Source organism: Engystomops pustulosus, chromosome 8 (assembly GCF_040894005.1).
Source record: "Engystomops pustulosus chromosome 8, aEngPut4.maternal, whole genome shotgun sequence".
Taxonomy (NCBI): domain Eukaryota; kingdom Metazoa; phylum Chordata; class Amphibia; order Anura; family Leptodactylidae; genus Engystomops; species Engystomops pustulosus.
Genome location: NC_092418.1, coordinates 46127773 through 46146063, shown reverse-complemented (window position 1 = coordinate 46146063; position 18291 = coordinate 46127773). Strand labels below are relative to the sequence as shown.

General features: G+C 43.2%; 1 protein-coding gene across 3 annotated transcripts in view; it reads right to left on the bottom strand.

Moving 5' to 3' along the window:
• Positions 1-4035: 4035 nt before the first annotated feature.
• The window catches only part of USP22 (ubiquitin specific peptidase 22), a 30762-nt gene continuing 16506 nt past the window's right edge, over positions 4036-18291 (bottom strand). For all 3 annotated transcript variants that reach the window (XM_072120828.1, XM_072120825.1, XM_072120827.1), the window contains exons 8-15: positions 12892-13039; positions 12344-12449; positions 11170-11328; positions 10024-10150; positions 7878-7969; positions 5037-5099; positions 4781-4930; positions 4036-4610 (exon numbers count right to left, since the gene is read on the bottom strand). In XM_072120828.1, the coding sequence (XP_071976929.1) occupies positions 4568-4610; positions 4781-4930; positions 5037-5099; positions 7878-7969; positions 10024-10150; positions 11170-11328; positions 12344-12449; positions 12892-13039 (888 nt within the window). In that variant the 3' untranslated portion in view covers positions 4036-4567. The remainder of the gene's footprint in view (positions 4611-4780; positions 4931-5036; positions 5100-7877; positions 7970-10023; positions 10151-11169; positions 11329-12343; positions 12450-12891; positions 13040-18291) is intronic.

The following is an 18291-nucleotide window of genomic DNA, read 5'->3' as shown; positions in this document are numbered from 1 at the left end:
CACTGGTATCAGCAATATTTCTTCCATCACATTTCTTCTGTGTTTTGGTAAACAAAATACATAAATGTATTTAAACAGATTTTAAAAGAAAATCTCACCATTTGATTTTATGCATTGTGAACCAATCATACCTTAAGAATGTTGTAGCTACACCGATGCAGAAACATATCTTTTTTAATCTCGGTTTCAAGTGGTTTTGCTGAAAAAACAATTATAACATTTTCTGTCTGCCATACAAAAGCACATTACACGTGGAGCTTCCAGAACTGTCCAGAGAGGACTAATCATCCTTAGCTTATACACTTGCTCATACACAGCAGCTGCCTGATTGATTACTTCTGCCTGTCAGGCATAACACTGATTAAATCATTATTTGGTGCAGTGCAGAACTAATGTACGAGGAGAAGCCCCCAGCCAGGCAAAGGAGCGACAGAGCTTCATTATCCTGAATGTTATAAATTTTTCAGCAAAACATGCAGCATAGGGATTAATCAAGATATGATTCTGCATCACTGTAGTTACAGCAGTCTCAAGGTATGCTTGCTTCATAATTTATCAAATGGTAGGTTTCTTTTAAAGAGTATTCCCATGATAAAATACTTAAATATATAGGCAGTCCCCGGGTTACGTACAAGATAGGGTCCAGAGGGTCGTTCTTAAGTTGAATTTGTATGCAAGTCGAAACTGTATATTTTATAATTGTAGATCGAGGAAAAAAAAAAAAATTTTGGCCCCAGTGACAATCGGAGTTTAAACATTTTTTGCTGTAATGGGACCAAGGATTATCAATAAAGCTTCATTACAGACATCTTACTGCTGATCATTGCAGTCTGGGACTATAGTAAAGCATCCAGAGAGCTTCACCAGAGGTCAGAGGGGTCTGTCTGTAACTATGGGTTGTCTGTAAGTCGGGTGTCCTTAAGTAGGGGACCGCCTGTACTCTGATTTTGGCATTCTATGTTAACAAAACAAAAAACAACAGCATTTTATAGTTATATTTTATATATTCTAAATCGGTCTCCATCAGTCCTTCCGTTTAACTTTATGGTCAGATCCATGGGAAACCAGAGAGTCTAGTCTATGGTGGGGCTGGTCTAGTGCATGTGATTGGTAACAAACACCTATTGTTTTGCATTGTTTACAGATCATACACAGTGATTGTTACGGATCGCATGCGTTTCAGTGGAAACGCATATGTGATGGGGCCGATTCCTGCCCACTTACATTTGCATTGCATTTCTAAATGCAATACAACCGCAAAGTGTGAATGCAGACTCAGGATTAACAGTCTGCATGTGTGATGAAGCAGGGGATAATATGCTGAACAGAACTGCAATTATATTGCACCACCAGATCCTGAACCTCTCTTACCCCCGAACTGTATTGAAAAGTTACATGAAAAAGTTAAATTGCAAGGTAAATAGATATAAATAATTTGTTAGAATTACTTGGGGGATCAGTTTTACCTGGTGACAGGTTCCAATAGTACTTATAATAGCTCACATTACCCGCCTAGCATAGGCTATTGGAACAGCTAAAAATGACATTACTGGTAAGGTTTGCTTTAAAAGGAAATCTACTAGCAAAATCAAGCATAATAAACCATGGAAACTTACTAAGACCCAGGAACTGTGACTGCAGTAGTCTTCTAATATTTGTTATCCATGGATGTTATCCTGGTTACCCAGGAACCCCATTCTCGAGATTGCTGGAGGGCCCAGGATGGAATAAGCAAAACACTGCCTCTTTGCTACATTGTAAGGCAGCCCCCCCCCCTTAACATCAAGCATGAGTAAAGATCAATGACATGATGCAAACCAGTAGATCTATCCAAAAGGAACAGATTCCACATTTTAGACAGTGCGGTTTTGATGCCCCTTGTCAGTATAGTGTATGCAACTGATTTAAATGAGTGAGAGACTAGGTCTGGCCCCATTCACTCAGGAGCCTTTCCCCAACTTGGTACAACCCCAAATATGACTGGTACAAAGTTAAAGGGGTATTCTCGTCTGGGCCTTCTCATTCAGTTTCATTAATCTGCCATATATAAAACATTTCTTCAATTGGATGTTATTAAAAAAAATGTTCCTGTGTTAAGAAAATCTCTCATAAATGTAGTCATATGGTCCCTTAGAATTAAAAAGACTGTGTCCTTGGATACGGCCACCTCTGCTGGAGGGATTGCACAAGGAAACAAAAAGTTTCTGAATATTAAATGTCCGAGGAGTTACTCAAGGTCCCACAGACGTCCTGTAGTAATGATCAATGAAGCCAGGTGGTCAGGCAGGACTATAGAGCATGTCTGGCCACAGCTGCCAAAATGTCTAATTTCTAAGGGACAACATGGCAACATTTATGAGAAATTATCTTCACACGGGAACATTTTTTGTTAATAACATCCAATTGAAGAAATGTTCACATTTAATTAAATTCATTTACAAATGTAAATGCCCAGATGGGAATACCCCTTTAAATCTCCACATAGCAAGGCCAACGTATCTAGATTTCCCAGGCAGTTGAGGAGGACATTCATGCACATTCCTTGCATGAATATCTACATTATGTGTTCACTTATGAAAAGTGAATGGGAACATGGACACAGTTGGTGAGACTTATCACTGATTCTAAGCTAGTTTTCTGACGCAGAAGCAGTCAAAGAATTTTTACAGCGACTGCACCACCTCCAAGCCATGTGGACCTGTGCCTGAGTAATTTTGAAAAATATGGATACTTGCACGCAAAACAATGGCAAGTCGGACATGGCGTAGTTTTGCCTGCTAGCCGCGCCACCCACCAGATACATCAAGATGCCTGAGTGTCTTCATGTATTTGGCAGGACACGGGGGCTTGGCCATTATTATTAATCTGCCCCTTTATGTCCTTCTAGCACAGTGGTGGCGAACCTATGGCCTCAGCACACCAAACAGTTCAAAGCTACTTAAAAGATGCTGCTTTCAGTCATATTTTGATACTTACTTCGCTACTTGGGACTGTAGAAAGAGAAAATGAATAGACAGGGCCGAATTATCTTTGGAGGACCTTCTGCTGGCCCCACGATTCTCTGTGGGACACTGGAAAGAAGCTAAAATGATGCAAATTTTCCATCTTTCTACTCTGTTGCTGTCCTCAGGAGGCCAATATAATTGTTGAAGAACAGGGAGCAGTAAGTTACTGCTTTTATTTTTGGTTGGCACCTCGTGATAAATATGGGGGGGTTTTGGGTTGCTTTTTGGGCACTTGGGGCTAAAAGGTTCGCCATCACTGTTCTAGCAGATTTAAAATCAAATAACTTTGGCTTAAACAGAAGTGAATTCTCTTTTAAAACAGAACTGTAAAGAAGTGGCCCAGTTCTCACACCAAATAAATTAAGCACCCAGTCTCCAGCAAATCTGTCTTCTGACGAAACTCCTTTCGTAGGATTTGTTAAAAACAGGGCACCATGTAACTCATTTTCTCAGCGGTCAGATCTGTATGAAGGGAATGGCAATGCCAGTACTAATGCTTTCTTGTTTTCAGTGGATGTTCACAAGTGTCCACAACAACCTTCTCCGGAGAAATAAAAGCCAAGCCCTCATATGTTATCTTCCTGTTAGCAGGCGTATTATAGAGGCCAAATGTATTGCAGCATTTTACTCCGAATTGAAAAGATGCTCATAAATGTTTCATTTTTTAGTTCTGCTAGGCAACGCTTCTTAAATAACTTAAAACATGAATAAAATACCAGACATCACACGCCGACAGCAGAGCGTATATACATTAAAGACGTGCTGATGCATTTACTGCCTTTTCGCTTTTACTGATGACTGCATTGATGAAATAAAATTTCATGAAAAAGACAATATATTGCAATTCAATGCAAACAAAAACATCCATGATGGGAAAAGAAAGGAACAACAAAATATAATAATGATTCCTGAGTTTTCAGGAGCAGTCCACATTATAACATATACAGGATACAAGTCCCCTGTAACTGTTCAATCTGTCCACAATCCAGGATTTCTTAATGCTGGCTGAGAAAGACAGATGATAGCTTAGTAGTTTCATACTGTATTTATTCATAACTAAAATCACAAATAGAGATACTTGCAAAATACTCTTTTGCTTTTTTCAGCCTTGATTTGTAGATACCAACCTGGTTGCTCGGCTTAAGCTCTCAGTCCAATGTGCATCAACAGATGGCCTTGGCTTCCTTTATCATAACTGCCATGTTTGGTCAGATGCAACTCAAGCACCAAATGGAGAGGATGTTTTAGAGATGGTATCTGGAGATGTCTCCTCCCCCCTCCCCTCCCCAGCCTTCCCATACATAATCCCAGAAGCACGATGAGAGATGTTTAGTACCAGACTTTAATTATCCCTCTGCCCCTTTCCTGTTTTAGCTCTCCCATTTGTGTGCTGCAACTTTAAGTTCTTCCACCTGTTCAAGAGTCAATGGGCAGATGCGTCACCGGCATTGCTCCCGTCCAATGTCGGCTTTGTCTGAAAAATTCAGGTAGGTCTGTGTGTCGAAGAAGTCTTGCTTGAATTTTTTTATTTTTTTTCACATTTCAGACAAACGCAGATATAGTTACTCATACTCCAGAAACTGCTTGTGATAAAAAAGCAAATACCTAAAAGAAATAAGGAGAAGAGGTTTCTATAAGTCAATATGACATTGAAAAGAAAACTTTCATTGTTGCTTCTAAAAAGGAAAAACACTTGTTCCAACGTGATCCGCACTTTGCAAAATGCTCTTCCATTTTTATAACAAGGAGCACATTATAGACAATAACCAACTCACCCTTCGCTATCTAGGACATCTTTAATGCTAGCCTTGGTGATAATCGCATCATCACACTTAAACCACTGGTCTTTGTGTTGTCTGATGAAGCTAGTGTAATGCCCACTCTCCAAGGTTCCCTGGTGATTAACTACTGCAAACAAGGAATACCTGGGGGGAGAAAACACAGAGAAGGATTTGTAGGGTGGGTAAACTGATGGATCCCTGTAGACTAGATTAAAAAAAAAAAAACACATCTAAATTTGAAACCACTTACTTATTGTCATTGTTTAGACTGTCTTGAGGCTGCTGATACTGACCATTCATTCTGCTTTCTTTGCTACAAAACAAATTGGGATACGAGTGAGAATATTTCAGACCAAAAATCTGCTATAGAGCTCTCCAAAGAAAGTCATAGTATATTACAAACTTGTCGACTTTCAGTAAATTGACATTTTTTGTGTAATGGCTGCAGCACCTGCATGTCCATCACCTGACCATGGACAGATTTCTATCCACTGGAGGTAAACAGAGAGGCTTCCAATATAGAAGGATAGCTAACTACTGTGGCTACAGCCAAACATAGTGATGATCACATGACCTGCCCAGGCAGGTGCAGGACATGTGACGTGGACATGTGACCTGCGGCCATCTTCTGTCCTGTGTCTCCTCCACAGGGACAAAGTCACAGGACTGATTCATTATACTGTATGACCACAACATTTATTTTCTGCTAAGGGGTGAAAAATTTTATATAACCAATTACACTTATATTTATTTACAGCTTATATTTTAATGATCCATTTGAATATGAATTTTGCTTATTCATGTAATAAGCATTTCTATCAACTGGCAAGTAAAACCATATTCACGTATTTTTCACTACACATATTATACTACATAATGTATTATATAATTATATAAATTATATTATAAATTATGGTAATTTGCAGAATTTCTAAAAAAACAAACCAAAAAAACCACTATGTAAAAACGAGGGCATAAGAAGCTTAAACAACAACAGAACCCATAAGGGGTGGCATGTCAGTGCGCCTGGTTTACAATCCTCGATCTTGGCAGTATTTATCTTTCATAGGGATAACGTCACCAGTGTCATTTTAAGCTGGTGATAGGTTCTAATATATTACATGCGTTTGTCAGCATTCCGAATCATTTCAATACTTTCCAGAACTTTTTTTCACATTACCTGGCTCACTGCATGCGACATGTGGTTAGTACCAGGCGTTGGCAGCTCATCCACCCTCATCCAGATCCCTCCTCTCACCATGTTGTCATGTGTATTGGACAGACAGGGAGGGAAGGGTGATGAGGTGGAATAGAGGAATCCCATATGACTCACCACACATTACTTGCAGAAAGCCAGGTAATGTGTAATAAAGTTTTATAAAAGTACTGAAATTATTCATAATGCTGACAAAGGCATTTTTAAATTAGCATAGCAGAGGCTGTCACCAACTAAAAATTCCTGGTGACAGGTTCACTTTAAAGGAAACCTACCACTTGAAGTGGCAGGTATAAGAAGGAAATACCGAGCACCAGCTCAGGGTGAGCTGGTGCCGGAGCTTATTTTTGTGAGTGTTTTAAACCGCTGTATCGCAATTTAAAACACACTTTTTAAACTTTATAGTCGAAGCTGCTTCGGCGCAGGGAGGTACGCGCTCGGCACTTACCATGCGCGCGGCTCTCCTTCACTTCCTATGTAGCCGCGCGCATGGTAAGCGCCGAGCGCGTACCTCCCTGCGCCAAAGCAGCTTCGGCCATAAAGTTTAAAAAGTGTGTTTTAAACCGCGATACAGCGGTTTAAAACACTCACAAAAATAAGCTCCGGCACCAGCTCACCCTGAGCTGGTGCTCGGTATTTCCTTCTTATACCTGCCACTTCAAGTGGTAGGTTTCCTTTAAGGAAAGCAGAGATATGGGTTATTCTGAAGGGGACTGAGCAGCTTGCAAAAGACACAATTGACAAGTAATTGTAATCAGGATTTTACCCCCTAGGTAAATATATCTGCATGCTGCTAGTCTGATGGAAAAGGCAGCTTGCAAGTCCCCAGAAATGTTCCACAGAAACTGACTGCTGTCCTACACAACTAACACTTCCAGGACATCCAACAGGATGAGCAGATCCTGAAGTCCAACATAGTATAGGGAAGATTATGGGAGATATTCAGTATAGAAAAGCATTTTTGGGGGTCTAATAATTAAGTGACTACCAACCTTTGCCAAACACTACTGGAATTAAATTAAAGTGGATACAAGAAAACATTGTAGTATAATTTTACAAGAACTGCTTAGAACTAGAACTGATAAAGGGATAACTTGCTGATTTGTGGATAAGGAATAACTTGTCATGCCTGGACAACCCCTATAAGAAGCTTGAAGTTAGAGTTTTTGTTGGTATGTGAAGAGCCCAAGTCAGTCGGAAATCAGGTTTACTGGGTGGGGGTTATTTATTAATAACTCTGCTTTCTTTATATGTGAAGTCTCCTGTCTTACCTCATCACCCAGAAATTCCTGTACATAAAATGGCCACAGATGGAGGGTCATGTGATCTACCTCTCCATACACAATCGCCAGTTATAGATCACATGACCCTCCACCAGCAGATGAGGGCTGATGAGGGGGGCAGACAAGGCTTCTCTTTAAATATTGAGAAAGCAGTGCAGAACTTTACACAAAGATGTATACAGGCAGTCCCCGGGTTACATACAAGATAGGGTCCGGAGGTTTGTTGTTAAGTGGAATTTGTATGTAAGTCGAAACTGTATATTTTATAATTGTAGATCCAGACAGAAAAAATTTTGGCCCCAGTGACAATTGGAGCTTAAACATTTTTTGCTGTATTGGGACCAAGGATTATCCATAAAGCTTCATTACAGACATCTTACAGCTGATCATTGCAGCCTGGGACTATAGTAAAGCATTCAGAGAGCTTCACCAGAGGTCAGAGGGGTCTGTCTGTAACTATGGATTGTATGCAAGTCGGGTGTCCTTAAGTAGGGGACCGTCTGTATTGGTAAATTACATAATATCCTGCTCCACACAGTACAAAACATGAATATTTTAATATCCCTTTCCAGTCCACTAGACAGATTCATACCTTGAGGCCATGAATGGTGTCATATCTAACTCCAAAGGGAATGACACATATGTTGTAATCTTCCGTCTTAATTTAGCCGAATGTTCAAACCGCTGCGTAAGGAAAAAAAAAAAAAAAAAAAGTTTTTAGGACTGTTTGGTCTTATCAAAAATATGCAGATATGAAAAAATGGGTCAGAAATAGTCATTTATGGAATTTAGGGACAGCGCAAGGGTAAGTAACTTTTTTACTTAAAAAATCTTAAGTAGATCATTTAAGGAGGACTACAAGTACCATAAGCAGTTTTTTATGAGGACTACTAGTACCATAACTAACATTTTTATGCAATGAGAAACATTACTCCCCCCCTCCTTAAAATTTGGATGCAAGGGCCTTTGCAAATTTGTTACATTACATGTTACTCATTAGGGTTATGTACAGTTTTATGTATTCATTTTTTATTTGTTGATGTTTTTTTAAGTTTGCGTTTTAAAAAAAGTTACTTATCCTCATTGTGCTGTGCTAAATTCTCTAATATAGCTATATCATTTTGTTAACCCTTTGATATCAGGGTATAGTACAGAGCATGTGCAAGATTATTAAGTATGATAGAAATGTGCAGCATTCCTAGACATAGTAATTGATTTGTGACAACAGGACTGGTTCGTCCCATCTTCACTAACCCTACGACACTTAGAAAACCCATGAGTAGAGATGATAGCCATGGCTAGTTGCTACGATTGGCTGTCCAGCCACTAACCCTGCAATATGTACGGGTTGCACAGCTGAACCCAAATGTTGGGTCTGCTCATCTCTACCCATGAGCCTAGATCTGTAGTACTAGAACACATAACAGATCACATCCATTTTCTTCCAAGCGCTTCACTTATTGTAGATTTATGCACACATTTTCTAACACTTGTAAAACCTTTTATTCATTTGAAAATGAGAAGCCGATCGCTTTAAAAACAAAATATGCCAATTTATATGTAACCCCATTTCCAACTAATTTTAGCCACAATATTAAATTTAAAAAACATGGCTTTTGAAATGCATTAACAGGAGATTAATTTATATAACATACGTAACGTAATTTGTTGTTGTGTTGTATACTACGATGAAATATTGAAATATACGTTTAAGTGTATTTATCAGTGCTCCTGTCCGAAATGCAATTTTTTAATCTGATGAAGTACGTCAGATATTTTTTCTTGAGCCTGAATATCACTGAACATTACTATCCACTAAATAAAAAGGTCTGCCTCCAAGTCATGCCACCAAATAGATTACATCAGTGGCCCTACTAGAACTGGCACAGTGCTATACAGCATGAAATAGCATGGTAACTCTACCCACTACACCACACGAGAAATTGTTGTCGTAAATATGTCCCGCATAGACGGCAATGGGCGCACATCGTTTTACGGGAGCGGTACAGTGCAGCACCAGTGAGGCACCATACCGTTCCGTACAACATGAAAAGATAGGACATGTCCTATCTTTTCACGGTATACCTCGCCGTCCGCCATATATCCCTATGGAGAGGGGCAGGGGTGAGCAACGCTCACGTCCTCCTCCTAACCCCGCGCACTGCTCTGTGCCAGTTGTGCTACGGTACGGCAGGCAACGGCAGTGTGAATCCTACCCTAGAGTAAAGATATCCCATTACAAAGGATGTGTTTTCCACATACAAGCTAGTAAAAAACTACACAAGTTTTATATACAGTGTGAGCTTATTTTAGAGCGTGATCAGGAGACCAGAAGCAATGATGTAAATAAATAAGTGGCTGTCTGTACTCTCGTATGAGGCAGCCCCATAGTAGTAAATGTATGACCGGTCACGCATGTGCGTCACTCAAAAGGCAGGAATGTGTGGCAACGTCCCCGGTTATTTCTATTGCTTGGGGTCCATTCACCCAGATGCCCAGTTCTTGACACACCCAATTCATCCCATGTATTTTTGGTGCTTGTGGTCTGCAGTATGATGTCCGCTATGCAGATAAGGTGGACAAGGAGACAATGGTGTGTCATGGCTTCCTAGTCCATCTCCTGCAGACAGACTGTATACATATGTAACAAATGGATGACTTTTCATGTGTTAGAGAGTGCCAGGCCTTATAGGATGACCAGAAGCAATCGACAAGAAGCAGCGGTGTTGTGTTCTTACTTTGAGATGAAAACAAGCCACAATTGGCAGTTTTTTCATAGTGAGCTGCTTAGTCGACTCTTGGTAACTATGGCAACCACTGCATTTGATTTTGGCACTACTTCCTAGATGCTCTGGCCGCGTAAACCTAGATGAGGACAGAAATTCATGTAGCTACACGACAAAGCATTGCATCACAATATACACACACTAAGATTTATAACATGTAAATTTCTTAGCCCATTTATTGCGGTTGTTATGTCCCAAGTAATGTCCCGTACTTAGAAATTCAGAAATATGGACCTTTATATACCATTATTCCTGCTTAATCAAAGTCTCATTACAGATGGTGTCTATTTGGGTAGGTGGGTCAAAGGATCTTTTGGCAGCCGGGTTATGAGCCCTCTAATTATTTGGCCTGACCAAACCAGCAAACAGGTTTCCTCCTTTTACCTAAAAGATGTCATCATCTTATAAAAATTTGTCATAATCTTGTAATCGTGTGATCTTTTGACCTAGCAGCGCACCATCAACCCTGCACTTTTTTGTGCCCAAAACTTACTAATGGACATCGCTGACTCCAGAGGTCATGACCTATGACAAGCTAGATCAGCTCCACCAGGTGAGCATAGCTATAATAGTGCATTCTAACCCATCATTGTTCCAATGTATCTACACCTTAAGGGTCCTGTGTAATTTACATATTCACAATTGTGCTAATGCTCATCTGGACATTCACCTTAAGTTCATCTGCCATATAGATATATTTCATCAATGCAGCCATGTTAGCCATGTTTTCCCTTGGAAACAATATTGCTGTCCTTGGATATGAACATCCCTACACCCTGGCAGAGGTGGCCAGACATGTGCCATGGAGGAGCGTGGACCACCCGAAATCAGCGTTTATTACCAGAGGATGGATGAGGGACATCTTTCATATACAAAAACAGTTTCACTTGTTATATCACTTCAACAGTGGAGGTCGTATCCAAAGACAGATGTCTTGTTTTTAAGGAGTCAACATGACTACACTCAGGTACATTTTTTTTAAATAAAATCCAACTGAAGAAATTATATATTATTAAATGTCAATGCCCAGATGAGAATACCCCTTCAATGTGTGTGGATAGTCCCCATATGTATGATATTTTTACAGTGATCCATTACCTTCGCAGACAATCTGTTAGTGTTGTTGTCCCAGACACATGACTTTCTCCGTTCACCACACCACTGTCACCGCCGGGGCTCAAGGGCCAAAATGGGCTTGAAGAGCCAGGTAAATCCAAGCTAATGTCCCAAAATGGATCTATTGTTGTGGAAACCCCACTGAAATAAATTGACATTGAGGAGAAATGATTTGTAAAATATAAAATAATTACAACAGTATATGGGTTTCCCATACTTTGTTCTTCTAGAAGTGGTAATGCTTTTATGGAATTTTCCAGTTTGACGCATTTCCATAACAAGTCTTCAACGAGATGCTTAGCTTTGGACATGCGCCTTTCATGCGCTTGTGCGTTATGCAGCAGCGCTTGATGTTATCCCTTCTCCTCCCAACATATATCAAGTGCCAATAAATTATTGATAAATCCCCTCCACATGAATGGTATGCAATGGTGTCTCTCCCAGCATGCAGTCAATAAACGATGTGTATGAGAACAATCAACAACCAGCAAGAGTAAGTCTTCAAAATAATCATTCACGGATTTACTCCATTCAGTTTTTCTCAACAGGAATCAGACTTTAGGAATTTGGACATGTGGGTCACAAAGAAGACTTCCGAGTCACAAACTCAGCACCACTACAGCCAAGTACGAAATCCTCTGGGGGAATTATTGCCCATTGAGGCATTTGACCTGTTCACTAGCCTATGCCGGGTTTAGCAGATGTTTCCAGATGTAAGTTGTTGTAGGAAACGCTTTGGAATCAGTTGCAAAAAAACTTGTGACTTTTTACCAAGGACTCTCAAATCCACAGACATCAACATCTCATATTCCACATTTATCAAGCAGTATAAACCACCATGAAAAATACAGACGTAGAAAAAGTTTAAGAGTTTTAAAGAGTTTTAAGCCTGGTTAATGATAAATCCTCTTCCTATATACTTATATTGCAAATTTGCACATGCATTTGTACATTAGGTTGTGACCCCCAATTTCAAGAATCTCCAAAATGTCATAAGACGACGACCGGTCTACAAATCTGATGATACACTACTGTGTGATTAGTTTACAGGAGAACCATTTAAAGGTCTGCCAATATAGTGAATGTGTTACAGTGCCATTATCCATTATAATAAAAGGTCTGTTTTTAGAAAGACTAAAGTGAAGTATTGACTTACTGGCACACTTGACAGGTTACATCAGACTGGAGGCCTCCTGTGAAAATTTGGTCTATAATGCAGTTACAGTGGTTCGGATTGTTGGCCTTTTTCCCATTGTCATCACCTGGAAAAGAAAAACAGATAAAAAGCATTTTACTGATTAATATATTCTAAAGTATAATAAAACATGAATACACATAGCACATTACCAGTGAATCTTAGACATTAAAAAAAATATGAAATATAATAGCTTTTAAACTGTAGATAACACCCTGCAATTTGTTGTATATGAACGCTAGAGTGAAGGCTATATACTCCACTAGTGATTACAAACATGTCGAGCATATGTACTTTATGTACCATATATACTCGAGTATAAGCCTAGTTTTTCAGCACAAAAAATGTGCTGAAAACCCAAATTCGGCTTATACTCGAGTAAAAAAATATAGGTTTTACCAGGTTTTTGTGGTAAAATTAGGTGCCTCGGCTTATACTTGGGTCGGCTTATACTCGAGTATATACAGTAATTGGTATAATTGTGCTGGAGGTGGACATTAGACACTTACCTTTGCAGTGTCTGTGCAGTACATCTAATGCAGCAATTAGAAATTCATGTGCATCCTGTTGCTCGTACCCTGCTAAATGCCGTGCGTGTGTCCATACAAGGTGCAGTAGCCTATACGGAATGTGTGGAGATCGGTGCCCAGAGTAGAACTAAGTAGTGAGGAGATAAAGAAAACCAAGTCACTGCAGATCAGATCTAGATAAATGTAAGGTTATGCATTTGCGCCGTGAAAACAAAAATTATATAATTATGTTCTAGAGTTAACAGTAAATTATTTGGTAAAACTTCAGCAGAAAGAGACCTTCGGGTATTGTTGGATGGTAAACTAAAATTTTATTGACCAGAGCCAGACAGTTGCTAAAGCAATAATTATGGAATGTGTAAAGAGGAATAGATTCTCATGATAAAGACATAGTTTTGCCCTTATACAAATCCCTGGTCAGACCACACATGGAATATTGTGTACAGTTTTGGGCACCAGTGTATAAAAAGGATATAGTAGAGCTGGAACGGGTGCAGAGGAGAGCAACCAGGATTATTAGGGGAATGGGGGGACTAGAATACACTGACAGATTACAAAATTTGGGATTATTCAGTTTAGAAAAAAGACGACTGAGGGGAGACCTCATTACAATGTACAAATACCTGAACGGACAGTACAAGGATCTCTCCAAAGATCTTTTTATACCTCGGCCTGTGACCAGGACAAGGGGGCATCCTCTACGCCTAGAGGAGAGGCGATTTTACCATCAACATAGACAAAGGTTCTTTACTGTAAGAGCAGTGAGACTATGGGCAAATCCTGGTGGCTTGCATCCTGAGTATTTCTCTGTTATATGTACTCTGAGCAATATCCCTTGGTGATTCGTGACATGGTACGAATGTTATATTGAGGACTGAAGTATTATATGGAAAGGAGACTTCGAAACAGATCAGGATTGTTTAAAAACTAGAAGTTATTTAACACCCAGAAAAGTAGAGAGTTGTATTGAGCTCAACAATTACAACCCATGAATAAAGAATATGCAAAATAGACATAATGACAATTTAGAGGGGAATTATCTGGAAAGTCTTGTTCATCAGGCATGAATGGACACTGCAGACAGGGGCGGACTGGGAATTTAAAGTGGCCATGGAAAAAGATTAAAAGTGGCCCCATGATATAGGCGGGGCCAATTTACTTTAGGTGTGGCCATCACAAGTAGGCAGAGTCAACTAACCATAAGTGACAATAAGGGTGATGCCACACGTTAGTGTTTTGATTCCGTTTAGTAACTGAATCAAGACGCACTGGGATGGATCGCATGTATTTGTACGTAAATGCATGCATCACAATGAGTGCCCGGTGTCCCGCATTTGCACAATACGTGCTGATTGCCAATCATATACGCTTGCATAGAAACGCATATGCGATCGGCCGTGGCCCGCCACGATGCGTTTTGATTCAGTTACAAAACGGAATCAAAACGCTAAGGGCGCATTCACACATTGCGTGTTGGCCTGGGTTTTCATTGTGTTTGAAACGCATTACAACAGCTGAGGAGGGGTGATTTACTAATTACATTACTGCGTTTCAAACACAATGAAAACCCAGGCCAACACACAATGTGTGACCCCCCCCCCCCCCCCCACACACACACAGCAGGCGCCAGCCCCATCTCCCATACACACACACACACAGCACACACCAGCCCCATCTCTCCTCACACACACACACAGCAGACACCAGCCCCATCTCCCATACACACACACACACAGCACACACCAGCCCCATCTCTCCTCACACACACACACAGCACACACCAGCCCCATCTCTCCTCACACACACACACAGCAGACACCAGCCCCATCTCTCCTCTCTCACACACACAGCACACACCAGCCCCATCTCTCCTCACACACACACACACAGCAGACACCAGCCCCATCTCTCCTCACACACACACACACAGCAGACACCAGCCCCATCTCTCCTCACACACACATACACACACAGCAGACACCAGCCCCATCTCTCCTCACACACACATACACACACAGCAGACACCAGCCCCATCTCTCCTCTCACACACACACACCGCACACACCAGCCCCATCTCTCCTCACACACACACAGCAGACACCAGCCCCATCTCTCCTCACACACACACCAGACACCAGCCCCATCTCTCCTCACACACACACACAGCAGACACCAGCCCCATCTCTCCTCTCACACACACACAGCACACACCAGCCCCATCTCTCCTCTCACACACACACAGCACACACCAGCCCCATCTCTCCTCTCACACACACACAGCACACACCAGCCCCATCTCTCCTCTCACACACACACAGCACACACCAGCCCCATCTCTCCTCTCACACACACACAGCACACACCAGCCCCATCTCTCCTCTCACACACACACAGCACACACCAGCCCCATCTCTCCTCACACACACACACACAGCAGACACCAGCCCCATCTCTCCTCACACACACAGCAGACACCAGCCCCATCTCTCCTCACACACACACACACACAGAGCAGACACCAGCCCCATCTCTCCTCTCACACACACACACAGCACACACCAGCCCCATCTCTCCTCACACACACACACACACACAGCAGACACCAGCCCCATCTCTCCTCACACACACACACACAGCAGACACCAGCCCCATCTCTCCTCTCACACACACACAGCAGGCACTAGCACAATCTCCCCCCACACACATACAGCAGGCACCAGCGCCATCTCCCCACACACACACAGCAGGCACCAACCCCATCTCTCCACACACACACACACACACACACACACACACACACACACACAAGCACCATCTCTTATACACACACAGCAGGCACCAGCACCATCTCCCCACACACACACACAGCAGGCACCAGCACCATCTCCCCACACACACACACACACACAGCAGCAGGCACCAGCGGCATCTCTTATACACACACACCAGGCACCAGCACCATCTCCCCACACACGCACAGCAGGCACCAGCACCATCTCCCCACACACACACACACACACACACACACACACAGCAGGCACCAGCCCCATCTCTCATACACACACACACACACAGCATGCAACAGCCCCATCTCCCATACATACACACACAGCATGCACCAGCCCCATCTCCCATACACAGCATGCACCAGCCCCATCTCCCATACACAGCATGCACCAGCCCCATCTCCCATACACAGCATGCACCAGCCCCATCTCCCATACACAGCATGCACCAGCCCCATCTCCCATACACATACACAGCAGACACCAGCCCCATCTCCCATACACATACACAGCATGCACCAGCCCCATCTCCCATACACAGCATGCACCAGCCCTATCTCCCATACACATACACAGCATGCACCAGCCCCATCTCCCATACACATACACAGCATGCACCAGCCCCATCTCCCATACACATACACAGCATGCACCAGCCCCATCTCCCATACACATACACAGCATGCACCAGCCCCATCTCCCATACACATACACAGCATGCACCAGCCCCATCTCCCATACACATACACAGCATGCACCAGCCCCATCTCCCATACACACACACAGCAGGCACCAGCCCCATCTCCCATACACACACACAGCAGGCACCAGCCCCATCTCCCATACACATACACAGCATGCACCAGCCCCATCTCCCATACACATACACAGCATGCACCAGCCCCATCTCCCATACACAGCATGCACCAGCCCCATCTCTTATACACAGCATGCACCAGCCCCATCTCCCATACACATACACAGCAGACACCAGCCCCATCTCCCATACACATACACAGCATGCACCAGCCCCATCTCCCATACACATACACAGCATGCACCAGCCCCATCTCCCATACACACACACAGCAGGCACCAGCCCCATCTCCCATACACAGCATGCACCAGCCCCATCTCCCATACACATACACAGCATGCACCAGCACCATCTCCCATACACATACACAGCATGCACCAGCCCCATCTCCCATACACAGCATGCACCAGCCCCATCTCTCATACACAGCATGCACCAGCCCCATCTCCCATACACATACACAGCAGACACCAGCCCCAGCTCCCATACACATACACAGCATGTACCAGCCCCATCTCCCATACACAGCAGACACCAGCCCCATCTCCCATACACATACACAGCATGCACCAGCCCCATCTCCCATACACATACACAGCATGCACCAGCCCCATCTCCCATACACATACATAGCAGACACCAACCCCATCTCCCATACACATACACAGCATGCACCAGCCCCATCTCCCATACACATACACAGCATGCACCAGCCCCATCTCCCATACACAGCATGCACCAGCCCCATCTCCCATACACATACACATCATGCACCAGCCCCATCTCCCATACACACACACACAGCATGCACCAGCCCCATCTCCCATACACACACACACAGCATGCACCAGCCCCATCTCTCATACACACACACAGCATGCACCAGCCCCATCTCCCATACACACACACAGCATGCACCAGCCCCATCTCCCATACACATACACAGCATGCACCAGCCCCATCTCCCATACACATACACAGCATGCACCAGCCCCATCTCCCATACACATACACAGCATGCACCAGCCCCATCTCCCATACACATACACAGCATGCACCAGCCCCATCTCCCATACACATACACAGCATGCACCAGCCCCATCTCCCATACACACACACAGCAGGCACCAGCCCCATCTCCCATACACACACACAGCAGGCACCAGCCCCATCTCCCATACACATACACAGCATGCACCAGCCCCATCTCCCATACACATACACAGCATGCACCAGCCCCATCTCCCATACACAGCATGCACCAGCCCCATCTCTTATACACAGCATGCACCAGCCCCATCTCCCATACACATACACAGCATGCACCAGCCCCATCTCCCATACACATACACAGCATGCACCAGCCCCATCTCCCATACACACACACAGCAGGCACCAGCCCCATCTCCCATACACAGCATGCACCAGCCCCATCTCCCATACACATACACAGCATGCACCAGCACCATCTCCCATACACATACACAGCATGCACCAGCCCCATCTCCCATACACAGCATGCACCAGCCCCATCTCTCATACACAGCATGCACCAGCCCCATCTCCCATACACATACACAGCAGACACCAGCCCCAGCTCCCATACACATACACAGCATGTACCAGCCCCATCTCCCATACACAGCAGACACCAGCCCCATCTCCCATACACATACACAGCATGCACCAGCCCCATCTCCCATACACATACACAGCATGCACCAGCCCCATCTCCCATACACATACATAGCAGACACCAACCCCATCTCCCATACA